This window comes from Eulemur rufifrons, chromosome 8 (genome assembly GCF_041146395.1).
Source record: "Eulemur rufifrons isolate Redbay chromosome 8, OSU_ERuf_1, whole genome shotgun sequence".
Taxonomy (NCBI): domain Eukaryota; kingdom Metazoa; phylum Chordata; class Mammalia; order Primates; family Lemuridae; genus Eulemur; species Eulemur rufifrons.
In genome coordinates, this window is record NC_090990.1 from 81,522,952 (window position 1) to 81,547,331 (window position 24,380).

General features: G+C 39.3%; 1 protein-coding gene across 2 annotated transcripts in view; it reads right to left on the minus strand.

Annotated features, from left to right (window-relative positions):
• The window catches only part of F5 (coagulation factor V), a 67,088-nt gene that overhangs the window by 9,786 nt on the left and 32,922 nt on the right, over window positions 1–24,380 (minus strand). The window contains exons 9-22 of one of the 2 annotated variants that reach the window (XM_069480208.1): window positions 24,159–24,258; window positions 23,566–23,777; window positions 22,356–22,506; window positions 20,294–20,506; window positions 18,383–19,049; window positions 16,325–16,456; window positions 11,176–11,350; window positions 9,311–9,547; window positions 8,158–8,368; window positions 6,509–6,688; window positions 4,495–4,611; window positions 3,268–3,339; window positions 2,220–2,323; window positions 1,620–1,775 (exon numbers count right to left, since the gene is read on the minus strand). In XM_069480208.1, coding sequence (XP_069336309.1) covers window positions 1,620–1,775; window positions 2,220–2,323; window positions 3,268–3,339; window positions 4,495–4,611; window positions 6,509–6,688; window positions 8,158–8,368; window positions 9,311–9,547; window positions 11,176–11,350; window positions 16,325–16,456; window positions 18,383–19,049; window positions 20,294–20,506; window positions 22,356–22,506; window positions 23,566–23,777; window positions 24,159–24,258 — 2,727 coding nt within the window. Of the gene's footprint in view, window positions 1–1,619; window positions 1,776–2,219; window positions 2,324–3,267; window positions 3,340–4,494; window positions 4,612–6,508; window positions 6,689–8,157; window positions 8,369–9,310; window positions 9,548–11,175; window positions 11,351–16,324; window positions 19,050–20,293; window positions 20,507–22,355; window positions 22,507–23,565; window positions 23,778–24,158; window positions 24,259–24,380 lie in introns of both variants that reach the window. The other variant, XM_069480207.1, reaches the window with a different exon arrangement.

A 24,380-nucleotide genomic window follows, 5' to 3' on the forward strand; every position in this document is an offset into this window, starting at 1 on the left:
TCATTGGGGTTGTGTCAGCAAATGCCACACAGGGACCAGGACTCTCATCCCCTCCAGCCCTTAATGAAGCTCCTTCTCCTGCAGTACCAGTGGAGACCACATGGGGAACTCCCATCCCCCACCCATTAGCAAAGAGGAGCAATTGCCTCTAAGGTGTCAAGGGACTAGGAATCTGGACTTTGACTGTCACCTGGCAGTAACCAGGCTGTGCCCTGTCTCTTTCCCTGCCAGAGGAGTGGCAGAAAAGCCAGCTAACACAGAATATAAGGACAGACACCAGTAAGACTGAAAACAGAAAAAACAATAGAGAACAAAAAATCAATGAAAGAGCTGGATCTGTGAGAAGATAAAAAAAATGGACAAATCTCCAGCAAGACTGACAAAAAAAGAGGGGGTGCAAATTACATTATCAGAGATGAAACAGGCAACATCCCTGTACACATCAAAAGGACAATAAGGGAATGCTACAAACAACTCCACACACAAACTTAACAACTTAGAGGAAATGGACTGATTTATTGAAATATACAAAATATACCAACTCACCCAATATGCAATAGATAATTTGGATAGCCCTGTAACCACTGAAAAAAACTGAATTTTTAATTGAAAAATTTCCCCCAAGAAATCTCCAGGTCCAGATGGCTTCACTGGCAATTTCTACCAAATGTTAGAAGAATTAATACCAATTCTAGACATTCTCTTCCAGAATGTAGAATAGAAGAGCATGTTTACCAATTTATTTTATGAAGCCAGTATTACTTTAGTATCAAAACCAGAAAAAGACAGTCCAAAAGAATAAAACTACGTACCAGTATCTCTCATGAATATAAATGCAAAAAACTTTAAACTATGGACTCAATTGTAATCTGTGTTCTCATTCCAAGTACTGATTAGTAAGAACCATGATTTAAGATTTTTCATGATTTGTTCTAAGATATATTATAAATTTATTAGAAATAACTAAATTATAATGTGGAAAATAGTAAATGATTTGCATAAAATAAAAATTGAAACAGATTCAATGGCAGATAGATCCCTTGCACTTAGATAGCTTTCTTTGAGGGGAGGGAGTTTAGGGAAGATGGGGAGAGTTAGGCCTCCTGGCTGAGCCAAAGGAAGATCCAGCAGGGGAATGTCATCCCTCAGGCATGGCCCCCCAAAAAGTCTGAGAATCACACTGCCTCAGGGCATTATTGGCATTAACACTACTATTTCCTTCAGGTACACTGAAATAAAGAACAAAATAGAATGTACTAGTGAAATCAAAGCTCTTGGTAACCAGTTTTTGGCACGAGCTCCTTGAGGCATAAGACCAGATACTCTACTCTGCTGTACACCATGTGCCAATCTGAGAAGTCTGAGTATTCTGTTTGATGACAAAGTGATTTTTTTCAAATGTTGTAGGGTTTTGAATTTTCAGTAATCCTGCTTATCTCTTTAATTTGTGATGCATAGACCCATCATATTACCACTTTTCTCCATAAGACCCTTAGAAAGCTATTCGCATTTCTAATACCCAGAGAAGTTTTTATTTTTTTTTAAAGACGGCTATTAGATATAGTCATAATTAACCCCAGGCTGAGTCTTGAGATTCAGAAAGAAACATGCACACAAACCATCACGTTCCTTGTGCTGTTCCCTTTGAAGATCTGCCAGTTGGTGTGGTCAGAACTGTAGGCCACACTGAACTCTGCGGTATACAGGGACTTCAGGTAGTGTTTGGCACCTTGGGTCTGGATCCCTGTGATTACAACTTCCTTTTGCATGTCCACCTGCAATATAATAAAGCCAGTAAACACAACAGTTCTTGTCAATGAGTCACATACTGTCCTAATGAATTATACAATTAATTTTCTTTAGAACTAAAGAACCAGCACCTAAGGTCTTAGCAAACTGATAAGTGACTAAATGCAATACATATTTGAATACAGAGTACCTGGACTTGAATCCCAGTGCCAGCACTAACTAGCTGCATGTTACTTTGGGAAGGCGATTAGCATCTCTCTGCCTCAGTTTTTTTCATCTATAAAAGGATATATTACTAGAACCAATCTCAGAGGGATGATTTTGAGGATGTAAAGTACGTAGAATAGTGCCTAGCACCTAGCAATTGCTATTTCCCTTAACAATATTACAAGAACAATAAGAAGAAATTACTAAATCACTGTCATTTTTATTATAATAGCAGTAAATATTATCAGGCTATTAAGACATACCTGGATCCAAGGGTTAGAGCCAGATTCTGTTGCAGGTTTTTCTACACTCCAAGCATTATATGATCCAATGTTGTTTAATCTTGCTAATCTAGGCTCCCAATAACCTAAATATAAAGGAAGAAAAAAATTATGCTGAATTTTAAAAAACCCAAACAATTAGCAATTTCTCAAATGAGTTTGATCAAGGGGAAGACCAGATCCCTGGAGGACCTGTGTTGCAGTTAGGAGATGAGGCAGTTGACATGGGCCTCAGCTGCTGAGCCAGTCCTTGATGAGCTCTTGGCTTCAGATCTGTGTCTGGTCAGCTGTCAGCCACTACCCACCCACTTTCTTGCATTTGAGGAGTGTTTGTCTTTTCTCAGTCATGTTGATGTGTCTGCTGCGAATATGCCTGCCTCATAGGAAGACATGGAAGAGGATCATGAGCCATGGGAGACTCCCATGGCTCATGATCCTCTTATTATGACCTCCTGATCTTGGGAAAGGCTTTGAGGCAGACTGAGGAAACTTAGGGGGAGTTCCTTACACATACTGGGTGATCAACCAAGTTTCTTGAATAAATGAATGGTTGGCACAGGCAAAGGGCCATATTAATGGGGACTATATTTGCCTGGCTGTTAAGACCCTGCAAATCTGGCTGGAATGTTATATGTGCAATAAAACCCACAAAAGATGAATGTGAAGAGTTTTAGAAATGGGCACATGGTCATAAGAGTAAGCTATCTACTTCTTGCCAAATCCCTACTGCCTATGTAGAGATACCAATAAACTTTAGCTCCTGGCTTTCCCTAGAAGAGACCCTGGGAACATTACATACCAAGAGTGGGTGGTGGTGATAAGAGTATGCTAACAGGCTTTTAGCTCCTGCCATAGTGTTCCTTCCTCTACCAAATGATCACCCTAAATGGAATTGCTTCACTATATGTGGTAGAGAAATGCCTGTAGAGAAGAACTGGCCCATAGGCAGGGTTGTCATGTATAGTTTCACAGGTTGTATACTGCACAATTGTAGAGGATGCCATTCACAGGATATGGCGCTATAACTTACCCAGGTACCCAGAAGCCTTGATCTGTGTATCAGATATGATACCAGTGCTTAGTCCCATTGGCATCTTACATTCTATGAAAAACAGAAAGATGAATAATTTTTGCTTATAAAATTTTTGCTTATAAAGTAAAAGCTCCAAGGCTAGAGATTATATCTGTGATGGGTCAGTAATTAGATATTTTTCCCTACCTTGTATGACACTGACTTAAACATGTCTTATCATAAAATGGTAAATGCCCTAGCAAGACTAGTGCTTTAACAGAAATAATGACATCCTAGAGGAAAGCAACTGAAATCCTGAGTTACAATTGGTTTTTTACAGTGATTTCCATCTGCTTTTATCTTAAAATAAGCTATTTCACAATGTTAAGTAAGTACTACCCCTCATGAGACTGTGTTCTCAAAAGTTTACCTGGAAGTTACAAAGTTATTTATATCTTGATCAAGGAAGGGATACCAGCCTCTGTGCTACCTGGATATTGGGCACAGTGCTTGGTACTCAATAGGTGCTCAGTAAAGACTTAAAGAATGGATAGATGGGCTGGGCATGGTGGCTCACACCTGTAATCTCAGCACTTTGGGAGGCTGAGGTGTGAGGGTTGCTTGAGGCCAGGAGTTCAAGACCAGCCTGGGAACATAGTGAGCCCCTGTCTCTACAAAAAATAAAAAAGTTAGCCAAGCATGGTGGCTCATGCCTGTAGTCCCAGCTACTTAGGAGGCCAAGGCAGGAGGATCTCTTGAGCTCAGGAGTTTGAGGTTACAGTGACCTATGATTGGACCACTGCACTTCAGGCTGGGCAGCAGAGTGAGACCCCATCTCTTTAAAAACAAATGAGTAATGGATGGAAACACTGTTTCTTAAATACTTAAATACTGAAATAACAAGTTTAGTGACTATCTCAGTCATTGCTGAATTCCTGTTACCTTTCCCTCTTCTACCCTAGGAACCTGTAAAATTTCTTACATGCGCTTTCTCAGGGATTGTAAATCATGAAGAATGCTCTGCATTGGTTTCCCAATTAAGAGGAATGCCTTTGATCTGCATGATGTGTTTTCAGTACAATCAGACCGGGGGCCAGGATAAAAGCAACTATGGCTACAGATTATGCCTTTGTCACATCAGAGTTTTCACAGTTGAATATTTGCAATCTAAAAATTGGTAATATTCTAGTAATAGGCACTCTCCTGCTTAAAAAAAAAAAAAATCACATGACTATTGAGTGATACCTTTGTCTATGACAAGAAATGGTGTTTGCATCCCTGCTCTCTGGTTTTCTCCAACCTCTGTGTTTAGGAGCCACCAGCCAGGTTTTGATGGCTTCATTTCAAGAGTTTTAAATGCACCTGAAATAGAGAGTTAAGGACATTACACACCCAGAGCGTAACAAATTAACATGGTGGCTGATAGCTCTCCAAGAATCTTAAAATCCCTGTTTCACAAGAGGCTTTATAATAGAATTTAAGAGTTAGTTATCCATATCTCTTTAGGTAAGACTACAGGTATAACAGATAAAAACAAAACAACAGCAGCAATATACACAGAGATTACTAAAAATCAATCGCCCTAGGATTTAAAAAAAAATCACTACCACACCTCACTAGAAAGAAACTTTCACTTATCTAAATATGTCACAAGTTAACTCATACATAGTACAGCTTCACAGTCCTAAGTATCAGAGGGATCTTGAATGATTCATCATTGGGTCTCTAACCTCTTGTACATGTTTCTTTTCTCTCTCTTCATTTTGCTTTTTTCTGTTTTTTTAATATGAGAAAATCAAGATAAAACACTCTTCCTCTATGTTTTTGACTTTTCTGTAAAGTTCTTACAGATTTGGATAAAGATTTACATAGATTGTTTCAGAAAATCACTGAAAGAATGAGATTTCTAAAACCTCTGATTGTCCATTCTGGTATTTAATATTACACTCAGCCAGTTAACATTTAAATTCTGTTAACTATAATTTGTGACCATTTCCAAGATTGTGGGTGAAAATTAATAGATGATGGTCATCACCCTGAAAAAAGATCTCCAGTTTTCCTCTCTCCAATGCAAATATTTAGGTTTGGATATTTAGATGGAACAGCTAGCCCCAGCTTCTCAGTTTATTTTGCAGGCTCATGAGAAGGACAGCTGATCTGCTAATACTTGGTAAAAAGATAAGGAGTAAGGTTGCCCTCTCTCTCTTTGATCTGAATAGTGTGGGTCTTTCTAGATGTATTAGTGAGTCACTGGCATGTGAAAATCAACAAGAACCCTCTTCTTCCCTTCCTTTAACCAAACCAGGCCTGTTTGGACTTCTGTGCCCACCCAAGGCAGGCTCACAGGATGACTTCCTCACCCAAAGTACTGTCAAGGGGTGAACTTCACTAGATGATCAAGCAGCATTTGTGGAAGGGAGGCTGCTTGTTAAAAAATGCAGACTCCTGGGAATTCTGTCCAAGATCTACATTAAAGTCTCTGAGAACAAAATCTCTGCTTTTGCATCTGCATTTTCACCTGCTTCCTAGGTTTTTATGATGCCCACTGAAGCTTGAGAATCTGGCATCTGGCACTCACACACCTATTACACAAACAGGGACATCTACAAACAACTCATTGCCACATAAACATCTTTTCTGATGATCGTAGTTGGTTTAAATCTATACTTATCATTTTGCATATGAAAATCTCTAAATATCTTTGTTGTTATTTAGCTTTTATACAAAGCTTTTTGTATCATTTAAAAAAAATTTTTCTTTCCCCCTCTAACAGCCTTATGAGTCAGTTTAAGATTATGATTCCTGCGGTCACTTGCTCAAGATATTATTAGAGTGATAGAGCCAGGAGTAGAATTCAAGAATTTGAAAACCCTAATAAGTTTCTAATCTCGCTCCTGACAGAGACAGCTTTAGCTGCCTGAGACCTGTGAGATTCATTGCGTCACCTGTTGAGATCTGATCTTTGTGACAAATAGTGGCTTGGGAGAACCTGCATACGGCATAGCATCTCTATAGAACCAAGTTGGGCCACACATTTATCCTGTGTGGTACTGCAAACAGCGCACACGTTAGGTGATGTTTTTGTACTCTGTATGCAGTTTTGGCATATAGCTTTGCCTAGGCTTTGTGCCAGAAGCTTGTGTTCTGATCCCGTAGGAGGAAGATGCAAGAGGAGGGAATGAGGGAGAGTTACAGATGCTCAGATTGCCTTCTCCTGGTCTTTCTTAGCAGTGACCTCTTTCCATCACCCACTACTTACCAGGCAGAAGGGGCCAGACCCCTAACTGGTGCTGTTGGTGGCCATTTTCCATCAAGGTCTGCCCATGGAAGTGAACCACGTGAATGTCTTGGGAGCCGCCCACATTCAGCAGGTGGAACCTCACCCACTCTTGCTCGAACATTCTCAGGCCAGGCAAGTTGTAGATCATCCCATTAATGGCTGGAAGATAGAGAGATACAACCAATTCAAAACCTGTGTACACCAGGTTGGCTGTTAAGGAAACATGGTGCAACCCACTCACTGCCAGTCTTCCTCATTTCTCCACATTCCGGGGCCCACCCAGGCATAGAAAGGGCCCTACTAGATGTCATATCCATGAGAGGCTGAAGCAGAATCACCAGCCCTTCTCATGTCACTCCCACCAGCCTACAGCAGAGGTGCAGGTGAGCTCACTTTCTAAGTCATTTATCACTCTTTTCCCCAGACTCTGTGCTTTACCCCATTTATTGTTCCCATTAATGGTCCGAATTTTCCTTTGCTACAAAAAAATAAGAACTAATATAGGCAGACAGAGCAAACTCCAGGGGTTAGAGTAAGTAAAGAGATGTCCAACAGGTCACCCTAAGGCCTCCTACATTCAGAGATCGTTCCAGGCAAAATTAGGAAGTTGGAATTTATCTTTGGTGTACCCACCAACCATAGTGAGTCATGTTTATTCTCTTATTGATATGATAGCTCCTCTGTCCCCTTCCCAGCTTAGATGTCTAGGATTCCCAGGTTTTACCACTCTCGCCTTAGTGAAATATGTGGGCTTTTAAAAAAGGTACCTGATACACTTGATCATTGAAGAAATTAACACAGAACTTTAATGATAAAGCTCAGTGCTACCAAGCATTTAACTGGAGCTAAAATGAGAGAAGTTTTTTAAATTCCTTCTTAAGTTAAATCCTGCTGTGGAATTTCAGGAACCAGACAAGTGAATTTTTGGAAGGGAAAGAGTTGAGATCATTTGGGCACCCTTAAAATTATATCAGGTATGGGAACACCTATCTATATACTGATAACACCAGCTTGTACCCCTCATCTTGATTACTGTTTCAGTTTCCAATTTACAGGCCCCATCTGGGATGGATTTCTGAGTAGGCATACTTTCCCAGTGTGACCACCCAAATGCTCTCTTGCTGCTATCCTCCCACTGCCTGGCTACCTAGTTTCCTCTCTCATTTTGTTCTCATGTGCTTTGGAGCCACCTGGTAGCTACTAAGAGCTAGAACTGTTAGAATCATGCTTATTTTAGAAAAGACACATGGGTGATCATTTCCTCTACATAAACACTACTTTAGTGATCAAGAAATAGGTTTATTAAGTTTTAAAACTGCAGAATAATGTTACTTCCTTTTCAATATCTGTTACCGCCTGAGGCACACTGGCTTCTTTTGTTTGCTGGTTTGTTTTGCAGTAGCCACTGTGGGCCACCTTTCAGACTCTCTCTACTCTCCTTCACCTGCAGTGTCACCTGCCATGTTATGTCAGCCCTCTGAGATGTTAGGGAGCTGGTTTTACAAAACTTGTAGCCCCTGGTTCCTCAGAAGCATCTCATGTCTAATCTTGTGAAGATCTAAGGGCAGGAATCACCATGACCCAGTGTGATTTAGTTCAGAGATTAGATCAAAGTCAGAGGAAAATACCATGAAACTCATGGGAGTTTTTTACTTCTGAAGATGCGAGTCTCCAAGACCTTTTGGACTTCTTTTCATAATACCAGCTCTTCTTTTCATCAAAGACCATAAAAAGTAAGACAAATTCTCTCATGTCCACCGGCATGTTGCTCTCCTTATGAAGTGTTCCTTTTTGGCAGATCAGAAGGGGCCCTATCAAGCCCGAGTGGATATCTTTTTCCTGGAAGGCAGGAAGAATAAATTGCATGTATTCTCCCTTTCTCAGGATTTTCTTTGCTCTCTGACAATCACTGATTATACAGAAAAGGAAACTTCCTTATAAGCTCTGAATTTGAATTTTATAAAGGAATAGCTTAATAAGACTGGATATTTATCATCTAATTCTGTTGCATTCATATTTCCTTCCTCTGACTGATCTTTTATCCCCATAATGATGATGGTAATTTTGATAATATAACGGATACTATTTATTGAGCATCTACTATATTAAATGCTTTGCCTATAGTATCTCATTTAGTCCTGATAACTATTTTATATGATAAATATAAACTCATTCATTGAACAAATATTTACCAAGTGCTTACTACATGCTATGCACTATTATCTCATTTATAACTTTGGAAACCAAGGCTGAGAGAGGTCAAGTGATTTTTCTAGGGTCATGCAATAAGTGACAGGGTAGAACTTTAGATCTAAGTCTGTGATCTTTCTACTATGCCTTAAATGAAGGAGTTTTTTTAAAAAATTGACATCTACAATTGTATGTATTTTGCTGTATATATTCACAACATATTGAAGTATATATATATTGTGGCATGATAGACAAAGGAGTCTTGACTTTGCAATTCTTTCATAAAGAAAGAAAATTGCACATAAATGTCTTCCTCTGTAAATGCAGGCACTCTAACTTGGGGCCAACCATTTAAGGGATCCTCCCTCTTCTCCACGGAATAAATGTCTCTCTCTCTCTCTCTCTGTCATCTGAAGAGCTGCATGGAGAGTCCCTGGTTACAGTAACTGCAGACTGTTGTCCACAACCCTCACACATTCCTCATGAAAAGCAAGACAGATATTTAACAGGAAATAACCCCAATCCTTCCATTTGGTGGACTCAGGTTATAAAGTCAGGGGAATGACAAACACTGTCGATGGAAGTCCCTACCGGGTTCACAGCTGAGTAGTAGGCCCAAGCCCGGCAGGCGGAGCCAGGGCTTCCTGGCCCCGATCGATCAGTGGCGTGCCACACATATGTGTAACTGCTGTTTGGCGGGACAGCATTATCTTCCTTAAACCATTCAGGAGAGTCGTCTTCATAAGTCTTTCCCTCCGATGATTTCTCATAGGAAAGTCCATGAGCATGAAGAGAATATGGTCTGGAAGCTAAATTTTTAAAACGAACCTAGGAAAAGGAATGATCCACAAATACATTCAAGCTTAACAAAAATCTAACCCCCAAAATGTCACCATTATAGGCCAAAGTGGATGGTTGTGAAATCAGAGCTAAGATATATTGAGTGCTGACAATTGCAAAATAACTTATGTATGTTATTTCATTTAATTTTCACAACCATCCTGTGAGCTCAGGCCCAAGTAGTTTACCCCAGAAACACCACAGCATGTTTGTTCTTAGGTTCCAGGATGCACATGAAATGACAGTGATAGGTGCTGGAGATGTGAGGATGTGAGGATGACAGAGGCTTGGTTCTTGCTCAAAAAGCTTTCAAGCTACTGGTGAAGAGAGACATACACATGTAAATCCAGCTACAGATCCGGAGACAATAGGTGCTACACACAAAGTAAGAATGCATTGAGATGAGAATGCCCTGGAGGAGCAATTTCATGGAATGTTTAGGAGAGGTTGGAACAATTAAGGACAGTTCTTCGAGGAAACAGAATTGGTCCTTATGGAATGAACCGGAGGAGCTCAGCAGCAGAGAAAGAGGAGAAAGACATTTCAGCCTCCCGAAAGGGCAGAAACATGCCCGTAAGGAGGGGAGTAAAGGAAGAGTTTGGGGGACAGCAAGGATCTGGGTATGGCTGGACTGTGGAACGCACAGGGGTGGGTGGAACCTGGTGAGAAATGAAGCCGGAAAAGGACCAGTTTGGGGCCAGATGGCGGAGGACCTTCAATGCCGCATGGGGAATCTTTGTGCCCGAGGAGAGTCAGACCCATGAAGCTCCTCCTCATCTTCTCTTCTATTAATATAACTTCTAGTGATTAAAGGCTCCCTAATCTTAACAGAGAAGATTATTGCCTCCGATATCTTCATGGAACATTTAGAATAATCAAGATTCTCATATCCCTATGCACCTATTTGTCTTTTTAAAAAGAGCAAATGTTCACTGAAAATTTGGTGAATGCCTAAAATAGGTAAAATAGATTATGTGTTTGGATCTAGAATAATTTACTTTGGATTCCAGTTCTTTCCTTTTCTTTGTAAGTGAGAGGTTAGAAAAAATGAGGAAATAAACTTTGTTATAAAAAGCAGCTGTAGATCTGAAACTGGACACAGGATTTTGAAAGAAATGACCAGGACTGGGAAAACACTTAGGAAACCTGCTCACTTTTGGAGAGCATGGACACATTTTTACTTCCCTTACTAATTTTCTTCAACTTTACTTTCTTTTAAGAAAACACCAGGAGATATTTCTAAATTGCCATTACTACCCCCACTGCTACTGCCACCACCACCACTACTATGAAACTCAATTGAAGTGCTCCTGAATATATTAATTTTCTGTGTTAACTTTACATAGTAATGTTAGCTTTAGATAAAAATAACTGTGATTTTTCCCAAGATTATACAGTTTTCAGCACTTAAAAAAAATTATGAGACCGCTTTTCTTTGTTTTGAAAATTTCCAAATTGCTTGGGAAGGAGCCTTTGAAAAGAAATGTAATTATTTGTTAATCCTGGAAAAGGAATAAATCACCCATAGTTCTCTTGCCACCTTCATCTTTACAACCTTCTGGTGCTTGTGAAAATTCCTCTGATCATCTTAACAGTGTTCCCAAAAGATGACTTACTTGGATAACATCATCCACTTCGGCTCTAATAACAGGACCAAGAATGCCAAGATGCTCCTCATACTCTCCCCGAGGATCACGTTTGGTAAAAGTGCTGTCAAGGTACTTTCGAAAAACTACTTTCTTGTATACGGTGCCCTCTGGAATATCATCAGGGTCTTCATTATCCATTTCACTGAAATGATAACCAATAGCATTTGTTTAAAAGAAGAAATTAAAGACTGTTCAAAGAATTTAGAAAACTGTCTCTGTTTCTAAATATATAGGTTACTAGGTTATTAAGTACGAAACGTCTGATTTTCTTAAGTACTAAGTTTGACAGTTGATACATCTGACATTTCACTTTGACTCTTGTTTTATTTTTATTGTGAAGTTACATCCTCAGTCTTTCAAATGCATGTTTTAGTGTGTGATTATCTTTCAGATTTTTTTACAGCAATTTTTGTGGAACCATGGATAAGTCAAAAATTCATGTTATTTTCTAATATGAGTTCTGTTGTTGAACCAATGCAACCCAGACAGCCCCAAATGTCAACGAAGTGTTTGGGAAGGCTGTGGCTAATGAATGCACAGTACATTGACAGTTTGAGAAGTTCCATTCTGGTGATTTTAATCTTGAAAATGAGCCATGTGGGCAACCTGAGACCAAAGTGGATAACGATGAGCTGAAAGTGGAAGCAAATCCATCTCAACCTACATATGAATTAGCAGGAAGGTTTGGCATTCCTATTCCAACAATATTGGACCATTTGAAACAAATCATCAAGGTAAAGAAGCTGGATAGATGATTTCTGCACAAATTAAATGAGGAGAGAAGCTTGCTTTTCTTTGCTGTCATGACACAAAGGTGAACCATTTCTGCACTGTATTGTTACATGTGATGAAAAATGGATTCTTTTTGACAATCGCAAGCATTCGGCACAATAGTTGGATAAAGATGAAGCACTGAAACACAGTCCAAATCCAAATAGTCATCAAAAAAAGCTACTGGTGTCTGATTGGTGGTCCAGTGCTGGTATTATTCACTACAGCTTCACAAAACCTTGTTAATCGGTCACAGCAGATGTCTACTGCAACCAATTGGATGAAATGATGAGGATGCTTGTGATTAAGCAGCCGAGATTGGTCAATAGAGAACAGGCCAATCCTCTTGCAAGACCCCATGCTGCAAAAACCAACAGTGCTCAAATTACAGAAGGTGGACTTGGAAACTCTGGCATCCACCATATTCACCAGACCTTGCACCAACTGACTACCACTTCTTCCAGGCTTTGGACCACTTCTTGCAAGCAAAAATATTCAATTCTCAATAAGCTGTGGAAAATGCCTTTGGCGAATTCATTGCCACTCGCTGTGCAGGCTTCTTTGCTGCTGGCATAAACAAGCTACCATTAAGATGGCAAAACTGTGCCGATAGTTTAGGTGCATACTTTGATTAATTGTACTGCTTCTTGTTTGAGATATAAAAACTAAATTTGTGATTCAAAATCAGACATTTCATATTTAATGACCTAATAGTATCTAGAGAAAGCCTTTAATAAATATGTGATGGCCAAATGAATGAATATATAAGAGAAAAAAACTTCAAGCCAGTAAATATCTTTTAACTCCCAGCTCAAATATCATTTCTTACATATGTCTTCCTATGATCCTTTAGACTAGGTCAAGTTTCTCTATATCATTCCTTATATTTCTGTAGTAGTAGTATATATAGTAAATTCTTATAATATTCCTATAGTATATATAGTAAATTATATATAATTTATTTGTGAGATTATTAATATCTGACTCTTTCACTAGATTATAAGTCCTATGAGGTCAGCTATTGTGCCTAGTTTGTTCACAATACTTTCTTCAGTGCTTGGCATATTTTCTGGCACATAGTAAACACTTACTCAATTTTTGCAAACACATAAAGAATGAAAACATATAATCATATATTAACATAGCAAATTTTAACATCAAAGGCAAACCAAGCCATGCAATAGGACAGTGCCAGAGCTTGAGGATATCAGGTGATGACTGATGGTCAGATGAATTAGAAGGTCACACCTGTGAAGGACCCTGGATGGATGAGTGTTTTGTACCCTGAAAGTAGCTACTCTCCTCAAATTTGCTTTTGCTAAATACATTATTCCCAAGCTTACTAACACTGAACTGGACAAAGATATTTTTGGATATGGCCCCAAAAGCACAGGTAACAAAAGTAAAAGCATACAAATGGGGTGTGTCAAACTAAAAAGTTTATCCACAGCAAAGGAAACAATTAATAGAGTAAAGAAGAGACTTATAGAATAGGAGAAAATATTATTAAACCGTATATTTTATAAGGACTTTATATCAAAAATATAAAGAACTGAACTCAATAGCAAAAAACCAAATAACTCGATTAAAAAAAGGACAAAGGATCAGAATACACATTTCTCAAAAGAAGACATACAAAAGGCCAAAAGGTATATGAGAAAACACTCAACATTACTAATAATCAGAGAAATGCAAATTAAAATCACAATGAGAGATCAACTCACACCCATTAGAATGGCTATTACAAAAAAGACAAGAGATAAGCAATGGAAGGATGTAAAGAAAAGGGAAACCTTGCACACTGTTGTTGGGAATGTAAATTAGTACAGCCATTATGGAAAACAGTATGGGAGTTTCTTAAAACATTAAAATGGAACTACCATACAAGCCAGCAATCTCACTCTTGGGTATATATCCAAAAGAAATGAAATCAGTATGTTGAAGAGAAATCTGCATTCTCATGTTTATTGCAGCACTAATTCATGATAGCAAAGATATTGAATCAACATAAGTATCTATCAACAAATGAATGGATAAAAAAAATGTGGTACATATACACAGTGAAATATTATTCAGCCTTGAAAAAGAAGAAATCACATGGAAAAACCGGGAGGACTTTGTATTAAATGAGATAAGCCAGGCACAGAAAGACAGGTATCACATGATCTCACTTACGTATGAAATCTAAAAACATTGAACTCATTGAAACAGAAAGTAGAATAGTGGTCAACAGGGGGTGCAGGGGAGGGAAATTGGGAAGATGTTGGTCAAAAGATACAAAATTTCAGTTAGAAAGGATAGATTCAGGAGATCTATTGGATAATATGGTGATTATAGTTAATAACAATGTATTGTATTCTGGAAAATTGCTAAGAGAGTAGATTTTAAGTTTTCTCACTAAAAAAATAAGTATGTGGGGTAATTCATGTTAATTAACTTGATTTAGTCATTTCACTATATATATTAAAACATCATTTATACCATAAAAATATACAAAACAACAATAAAAAACTATGGTACAACCATACTATGGAATACTAAACAATAAAGTGAATGGACTATTGATACATGAAATAACCTGGATGAATCTCCAGAGAATTATGCCAAGTGAAAAAAAATGCCAATCCTCAAAGGTTGCATGTTGCACAATTCCATTTATGTAATATTCTTAAAATGACAAAATTACAGAAATGGAGGTCACATTAGTGGTTGCCAAGGGATAAGGAAGTGTTATGATGGTGGGGAAGTACACGTGACTATAAAAAGGCAACAAGAGTGATCTTCCTGGTGATGAAAATGTTTCTTATCTTGACAGTATCAATATCAATGTACTGGTTGTGATACACTATTACAGATTTGCAAGATGTTACCACTGGCAGAAGCTAGGTAAAGGAAACAAGAATCTCTCTGTATCATTTCTCTCAACTATATGTGAATCTATAATTATCTCAAAATAAAAAAAAATTAAGAGTATAAATAAATAAGGCACATCTTTCCCCACGTAGCTCATCAGCTCAGTCTGGGGCCAAAGCATGTCAAATTCTCCCACTGACTCTCAAATTTCCCAAGCCTATGGAAACAAGCCAAACGCTCACCCAGCTAACCCATAATATTTGTTATATACTATGAGACATCAACAGAGAATCTCTTTCTGCCTTTCTTCCAGTCTTTCTCCCCTACTAACCCCATCTTTCCAGACTCTGAGCACAGCATACAATCTCACAGAGCACATGGGGAAGGGCAAAGCAACTTTGACTGCCATAAAAGTGAGTTGTAGGCCTGGGATGGGACACGAGACTTTGAAAGAAGTGGTTCTACCCCTTTCCACTCTGGACAGGCCCTAAATCCCATCCCCTCCGGGCCTTGCTTAGAAATAGTCAGGTAACTAGTTATTCTCACATAGTAATGGGTGTTACCTTAAAATTGGAAGTCATGGAAACAGAGTTCTAATGTGGAAATATCAGGCATCAGATTAATGAACTAATTTGTATAATTCACACCATAAATTGTGTTTGCCTACTCTAATATTACTTTGGTTTTTAATTGATTAGTGTAACAGCTTTTGTGAAAGTGGTGGGCCATGTCTAGGCAGTTGATGCATAGTCACCATGCTAGATCCCTGAGAATCTGTAGTTGACTAAGCCTTGCTCCTTTCCTTCTCTCTCTGTATCTTCATCCCAGAATAAACAGCCCAGCCCAACAAGACTGTCTTAAAAAATTTCAAAATGTTTAGGGGGTACAAATGTTTTTGTTACGGGGATAGATTTTATAATGCTTTAGTCAGGGCTATATATGTGCCCAACACCCAAATAGTGTTCATTGTACCCATGAGGTAGGTTTTTACCCCTCTGCAACATGACTTTCTACTCCTAAGCAAAACTGAATTGAAAATGATCTAAAAAAAAGTATATGGACCCCTTAGAATCTCTAATGTAAACAAACAAATACAAAAGGAGACTTCCATGTCACAAACTTGGATTTGATGCCAACTTCAATTAAATCATGTTGATTAGTATATAGCTATGGATAGATTGAGTTCTGCACTGAAGCAAGAAGAAGGGGTAGGAACATGTGTAGTAAGAGAAGTGGACATAGGAAAAGGCTTATTTAACTACAGAATAGCATAGACTTCTTACAGTGACTGTAGTTATATTGTCCAGGTATCACCTAAAGTAGAGAAGCTAATCTTGGAATTAACAAAGGAAATAGTATAGGTTAAGTTTCAATAGGAGAATCAAACTATACTTAGCATAATTTGCCCAGAATTATCTCCCTAGATTGTTGCAGCTACTTTTTTCAGCAATAGTAGAAAACTGAGACTATAAAAGGAGAAAACTAGCCAAACCTTTGTGCAAATTTTGAATAATCCCAGGATATTTCTTCTGCAGCAATATAATAATTTCTTCTGTTTCCATTGTTGCTGCGGAGGTACCATGCCGCGATGTTGTCAGGATTTCTGGAGGAGTTGATGTCTGTCCTAATATCAGTTTGGTAGGGGTCACTATAGGCCACATAATCAATTTCAACATAGTCTTCATCACTGCCCTGGTCCTCCTGCCTTGGAATAATCTCAATGTAATCTCCATCATCTCTACTGAGGCCTACTACAACCAGTGGATTAAATTCCTTTGATATAAAAGTGTCATTGAGTGTAGGAGATGGCATCTGACCAAAGTCTGAATAAGAAAAAGTCTCATTAAATTCTGGAAGAGGTAATGACTGACTAGACTCAGAAGGGTAGAATGTGTGATCAAGGTCTGGAGGAGGCGATGTCTGCCTGAGATCTGGAGGAAGGGTTGTCAGACTGATGTCTGGAGAGAGAGCCACCCGGCCGAGGGCTGAAGAAAGGGGTATCTGACCAAAGTCTGGGGAAACATTTGTTTCACTGGGGTCTGGAGAAAGTGTCACCTGGATGAGGTTTGGGGAAAGGGACATTTGACCGAGGTCTGGGGAGGGGGTTGTCTGACTGAGATCTGGGGAAAGGGGCATCTGATTGAGATCTAGGGAAAGCGTTGTGTGGCTGAGGTCTGGAGAAAGGGGCATCTGACTGACGTCTAGCGAAAGGCTTGTCTGAGTGAGTTCTGCAGAGAGTGTCATCTGGCCAAGGGCTGGGGAGAGGGATGATTGCCTGAGATCTGGAGAAATGGTACCTAGGTCTGCGGAGAGGGATGATTGGCTGAGGTCTGGAGAGATGGTAGCCAGGTCTGGGGAGAGGGATGATTGGCTGAGTTCTGGAGAGATGGTAGGCAGGTCTAGGGAGAGGGATGATTGGCTGAGGTCTGGAGAGAAGGTACCCAGGTCTGGGGAGAGGGATGATTGGCTGAGGTCTGGAGAGAAGGTACCCAGGTCTGGGGAGAGGGATGATTGGCTGAGTTCTGGAGAGATGGTAGCCAGATCTGGGGAGAGGGATGATTGGCTGAGATCTGGAGAAAAGGTACCCAGGTCTGGGGAGAGGGATGATTGGCTGAGGTCTGGAGAGATGGTAGCCAGATCTGGGGAGAGGGATGATTGGCTGACGTCTGCAGAAATGGCTGTCTGCCAGACTTCATGTTCCAAGTATGGGGACATTTGACCAATGTCAGCAGGAAAGGACTGGTGACTTAGCTCATAGTCGAGCATCCAGCTGAGCTCTGGAGGAGAAGATCTGTGACTGGAGTCTGTAGTAGAGTGCATTTGATCAGGGTCTTGAGTAGGGAAAGTTTGATAGTGTTCCTCTGGGAGCACTGTCTGATAAAGATCTGGAGGTGAGCTTGTCTGACTAGTGTCATTTAGGGGATTCTGATTGTCGTCAGGAAGTGAGGCCATCAGGTCAAGATTCACAGAGGGCAATGTCTGATTGAGGTCTGCAGGAAGGGATGTTTCATTGGACTTATGGAGCAAGAATGAATGATTCAACGTTTGCTCTGAAAATGTGGCAGAGGCCTCACCTCTTAGAGGGTGAAAGCTCCTGGGAGATAGAGGAACATGGTATCCAAGCTTCTCTCCCTTTTTCTTTTTTCGTGTCTTAATGAAAAGTGGGCTTTTCTTCAATCCACTATTTTTTCCATCCTGTCTTACATGTAGATATTTATGTCTAACTCTAGAGAACTTTGGGTCTCCACTCTGATTCCCAGGCTTGTTTATAAGGGGGGTGATTTCTGAACCCCAAATATTTGAGACATTCTGGGGGCTGGTCAGAGGCTGATTAACAGCCATGTCTTCCTCAGTATCTTGGATTATTTCATAATTACCTTTCTCAGAAACCAAATGCCATTTCCCATTCAAAATCTTAGATGGATTCTTTTCTTTTAAGAGTAACAGATCACTAGGAAGGTCCTCCCAGGGCCCCATCCCAGAAGGAGAACCATTGTCTTGGCTGAAATGTCTCCCAATTTTACGTGCTAGTAATTTCATCTGAGAGAACCTGTGCTTTGCTGCTTGGTCTCTTTCTGCCTTGGGTCCCTTATGTTTAGCCTGTTGTTGACGTCTGAATCCTCCTGCCCCACGTGGAAGTAGGCTTATCCTTGTGACATCTGACTGTAGAGGATCCTCACTGGGGTCTTCAGAATATGGACTGGAATGTTCTGCCATGGAAGAGTTGGGAACTGAGTTCTTGTCTAAGCCATCAAAGTGTCCCAGAGGGTGACCAGCTGTGGCAGCTCCAGGGTGAGGGAGGGTTTTCTGAGGTCCTGCAAGGTCACTAACAATGAGACTGCTAACATTATTTGGGGAAGAAGAATTTGAACCCACAGTTGTATCTGTACTCGGGGAAATGAATTCAGAGCTGTTCTCCAGAGCTAGGGCAGTGAGATTGAACTTGTCTTCTTCCTGATTCAATGATGAGTTTCTGAGTGATCTAATTCCTAATTCTGAAGCCAGTGTATACTGGTAATCGTATTCCTCATCACTCTTATCATCATTACTTTCTGAAAACTCGTGAATTTTCCGTGTAGCCAGGGCTGTAGAGGATGGAGGTTCGTAAATCTCATATGAGTCTTCATCATCATCTAGGATACATTTAACATCCCTGAATCTCAGCCTAAGGTTTTTGCTTCTTGGACTAGAATTCATAGTTGTTAACATCCATGTTCCTAAAGAAGAGAGACAGAAGAGTAAGCTGAAAGTCTGGGAAAAGATATAAAAACATGGGAATCTGCTGTGAAAGAGTAAAATCTGTACAATGCCAGATGTAATTTACAATGAACTGTAGTCAAGAATACTCAAGTGTGGTCTGTGGACCACTGCTAGTCTAAACTATTGATTACTGGTTCACAATGACATAAGGAGAGAAACCAAGAATAAAGTATTGAGGAAATTTTTTTAAAAAAGCAATTTGACATTGCTGTGACTTCTAAGCACATGGTAAGTGCATTTACCTCATTTAACAGAATATAGACCAAAAGTATGGTTAGTGGAGATTAGGGAGGAAAAAAAGTCTTTCAGCACAGATAGTTTAAGAGTCACTATTTTAGAATATATTAAGAAAGTGGTGAAGCAAGAATAAAACGGACTTTGAATATCATAAACATCTTGTTAAATGGCACATCTTGTTTGAGAACTGGAGTTGGGGGGATAATGATGAGGTCTACCCCAACAAGTAAGAGACATTTAGATATTTCTAAGGAATAAGGAATTCAGGTGGTCATAGAGCAATTTTGAATCTCTTTGAAATGGTATGAATTGCTGGCACACTGAAGAGTTCTTGGGAAGTCTCCAATAGTTACCACTTGTTAAGTGTCTAATGAGTGCTAGGTACTTGGCACATATTATCATACAATTTTAATGCTCAGATCAACTCTGTAATGTGTTACCATACTGTTTTTTTAGATTTCAAATACTAAAAAACTTGAGGTTCAGTGAGGCCAAGTAACTTGTGCAAGGTTACACAGTGATTAAGTGGTGAAGCAGGATTTGAACTTAAGTCTGACAAGCTCCAAATCTGTCTCTGAGGCAATCTCTAAGGCACTGCATCTGATGATTGCTACCCCTAGGGTGGGGTGGCCTGAAAAAACTGAAAAGGGCATTTCAATAAAAGAAATGTTCCTTTGTGGCTGAAATATTTATGTTTCTTCCTCAAAGTTATGCCTTATCTTTCCACTGTTGTATGTCTTCCTATTTTGCCTAGAAAAAGATAAATGGGACCCACATTAAATGACTGGACCCATTTAAGTCATTAATTTCCCAATTATAAATCATGAAAAGCATTGAAAGGAAAGCTTTCAGGGGATCAGGGAAATAAACAGAGGAGCCGGGGTAGTCTGGAGAGCTGGAGCAGACCGTATAGACCAGAGGTTCAAAGCCAGCTTCCTCTCTAAGTGTCCAGACTCTTACTCACCAACATTATCCATTGTGACAGTCACAGATTCTCCACGCATAGGGAAGAGGGTCAAGGTGTCCTCATGCCTCTTTTCATAGATGAATGAGTGCCCAGTGAAGTGAATGGTCAAAATGTCATCCTGGGTCCCCACACTGCAGAAGTGCCACTGGACAGTGTCATCAAAGCAGAATCCTAGAGTGGGTATGCTCTCAGGCACATAGCCATTGATAGCTGAAAGAGTAAAATATGCTAAAATGCCAGGCCTATGCCAACAGAAGGGCACGTGTCTATACCTACCATAAATGCCCTAGTGTTGATTTGGTAGTGTCAAAGCAGTGATTATCCAAGATAATCAGCTTTACCAGGTCTAACGTCACTAAAGGTCAAACACAGAATTCTCAAATGAGATTGTATTCTCCTAAGTTAGTCAAGTGAGAAATATTGGGAAAAAGATAAAGCCTTCCATTTGCATTGATTTATTCATTCATTTGTCAAATATATATTAAATATTTTGTGCTCCACATTCTGCCTGTAACAATATTCTAATAATTCCACCTGGAGGTAAAACATAATATAAGAAATTCATCTTCTTGACACATTGGTCATTGGGCAAGAAGTAATGTCCCTAAAAATAAAGCCTATTTAGTACATTGTGTAATTTTCATTGTCCCTTCTTATCATCCATATAATCTACAGTCTTCATTCAAGTTTCCAGTTCATATATTTTCATTATCTATAAAAGAGATACTGCTTTAGGCAATATATTTACTTACTTATTTACTAAGCATGGTAATAAAAGCAAAGGTATAATTTCTATGAGGGCAGGGCTCATGTCTACCTGGGTTACCTATAGTCCTAGTAACTAGTACAGTGCCTGGGACTTAATAAATATTTAAGTGGATTATTAACAAATATTTGTTAAATCACTGAAATAATGTGTTGTTAGTTTGTACCTCATTCTAGATGTTTTCCTAAATGATCTATAGTTACACTGTCCAATATGGTAGCCATTGGCTCCAAGAGGCTACCGAGTACTTGAAATGAGGGTGGTCTGGATTGAGATATGCTGTAAGTGTAAAATATACATTGGATTTCAAAGACTTAGTAATAAAGTAAAACTCATTAATTTTTTAATATTGATTACATCTCAAAATGATAATGTTTAGGATATATTAAGTAAAACACACTATTAAAATTAATTTTACCCATTTCTCTTTCACTTCTAATGTGGCCACCAGAAAATTTAAAGTTACATATGTAGCTCATGTGTAATTTCTATGGGACAGCATTGCTCCAGAACTATGATAAATTCACTGCCAAAATAAAATTATGCAAAGAAAGCTGAGGATAACCTCTGTTTGGAATTATTTGTAATGGCACCTGTCAGTTCTGATAGTGTTCAGTTGTCAGTCTTCTGAAGCTGTATGAACATACCTTGGAGAAATTGTCCTCCTAAGTATGATCACCTATCAGAGAAGGTGATCAAGATGATGCTCAACTCTGAGAAACAGCTCAGCTATTGTGGAGAAGTTTGCTTCCAGTTAGTTCGGTGAAATTGCTGTCAGACTCCCATGGCAGTGGTTTTGGGCACTGATCTTTAGAACAGCAGAGAATGTCTGAACCCTGGCTCAGAGAACTCCTTCTGTTCTGAACTTCTTACTGCTCACTTCAAAATTCTTCATGCATTGCTTTTCCAAGAGATTCTTGGGTCCTCATACTCATTTTTCTCTGCTTTGATTTGACAATCCATCTTTGGATTACTTACCTTATTTCTGCTCTGACCATATAGAACATTTACCCTGTGCATGTGCACGCGCGCGCGCGCACACACACACACACACACACACACACAGGGCAGGAGACCAACCATGCTTCTAAGGATAACAAGCCCTTGATCTCTTGCATGAAAAGGTTGCTATGATGTTACCCAGGGATTTCATCACTAAGTCTTTGGACTGGAAGTGAGGATAAGAGGTGCTCTTTACTGAGTGTGTTCTAACCCATATCTCTGTCCCTAGGCACAGCCATAGTTCAACCACAGGAGTGAAAACTTTATGGACAAAACAGTGCTCAAACTTACTGCTCATGATGTTTGATTCATAAAACTTGGGGTCGTCACGTTTCACCTCATCAGGATTTTCACAAAACTTGTTGATATTGTCTTCAATGTACCAGCTTTTGTTCTCATCAAACACAGCAAACACAGCCTGCTGTTCAATGTCTGCTGCCCTCTGGAGGGTGAAAGTGCTGTGTTCAGTGATTCATGTTCTAGCGGATTCCCTGCAACACCGAATTCTCAGAAACCAAAGGGGCACGGGGTGCTTGGGGTCACCGAAGCCACGCAGTTCAGGCATGTATGATATATGAGTGCCCATTGTGTACAAAGCACTTGTCAGAGCTCAAGCTACTATGTAAGAGCAAACAGAGCAGATCAGAAAATTTAGAGACTATTAAATATCCCAATAGAAAAAGTCTCGTTTCACCATAGTAACTGAAAGTCAGTTTATCTCTGTAATTGTGCACCTTTCAACATGAATGATGGACTAAACATGCTCCAAATAGTTGCAAAGGTTAAAACAGATAATGGCAATAGGAAAGCCCCATGCCTCCCTGTTTCCTTTCCTAGCTCAATAAATCAGGATTTTCCAAGTGTTCATTTCTGATTTTTCTAGCCATATATTTATTTTGTATGCTTTGGGATAAGACCTCTTTTATTATAGCTTTGCATAATTGTTTGGTAATTTTGAGTTAATGATATGAGACTATTATTTTTAATGGAGATAAACTCAGAAAATCTTTGTTCACATTCTTCTGTATAATTTAATCTCAGCAGAGATGGACCATTATCTGGGCCCAACTTCACTAGAAGCTATGTCTCCAAATGTACTTGCTTTCAGAGACTCTCTCCTATTTGTCCCTATTTCAGGTCTCTAAAAAGAGCAAAGATTGGTACAGAGATTTACACTTTTACCAGGTGGTATCTCACTGAGCCCCAAAACAACATTTCAAAATTTTCGGGGGGGTTTTACCCATTCGATGAAAGGAAGAAATTATCAGAGGCTAAGTGAATTGCTCATCACACAGCCAATGCCAACGGCCTGGAATTTGAAACTAAAACAAAATACATTATCATACTGTAGACTTGCCACACTTGTGCTAAAGAGGGACACTTAATAGTTATTGTTCTCTAGAAACAAAAGCCTCATTATTTAGCAAGCAGACCGATCTAATATGTTCCAGCCAGAAGAAATTCTCAGAATTTCTGAAAGGTTACTTCAAGGACAAAATACCTGTATGCCTCGCTTGTCCAGGGATCTGCTCTTACAAATTAGAAGTAGTCCTATTAGCCCAGAGGCAATGTCCTTCATGATGTCCACGTCACTGTAGTATGGTCTTGTTAAGCATTGGGCATCATTTTCTGTGGGTTCATCAAACTCTAGGATGTTCCATTTATAAGTATAGGTTTCCCCTGGTTTTACTGCTCTGATCATGGTGTTACTGCCTGAAAGAAAATATATTCAAAATTGTTTTCATATGGAAAATTATTTCATAATAATAAATAAACAAATAATTGAGCTCTCAGAACCAATGCATATTTCAAAAGTAATAATTCTTTTTATATTAAACTCTTCTTGAATCCAAGATAGCAGGTAGCCATTAGATATTTCTCCACTAGAGGCCGCTATGACACTAATAAAAGATACCATGTTTTGTAACTACTAACAGACAAGATCCCTTAAGTGAAAAGGGTTTTTTAGGGTACTTTTTACATGTATAGTACCCGACTACTCTAATTATACCACTGAGCAAGGAGGACAGTAGAAAAATATGACAGCCTCTTAGAGTTCACTCGTTTGATTCAGTAGAAGTGAGAGATTCAAACCTGAGGTGGAGGAAGAGTTGACTTCATCTTCATAAGGAGAGAAGGTCACTCCATGAGGGTAAATGCTATAGGGACGGCTGGCCATATTTTTGAATGTGATCTGCAAAGTTACAGCAAATTTATTTTAGGATTTAAGGTTGATCATTAGAACTAAAATAGGATGCTAGCTTTGCATGTTAACCTTTCGGATGGTGTGTCTGTGTGTGTGAGTGTCTGTGAGTG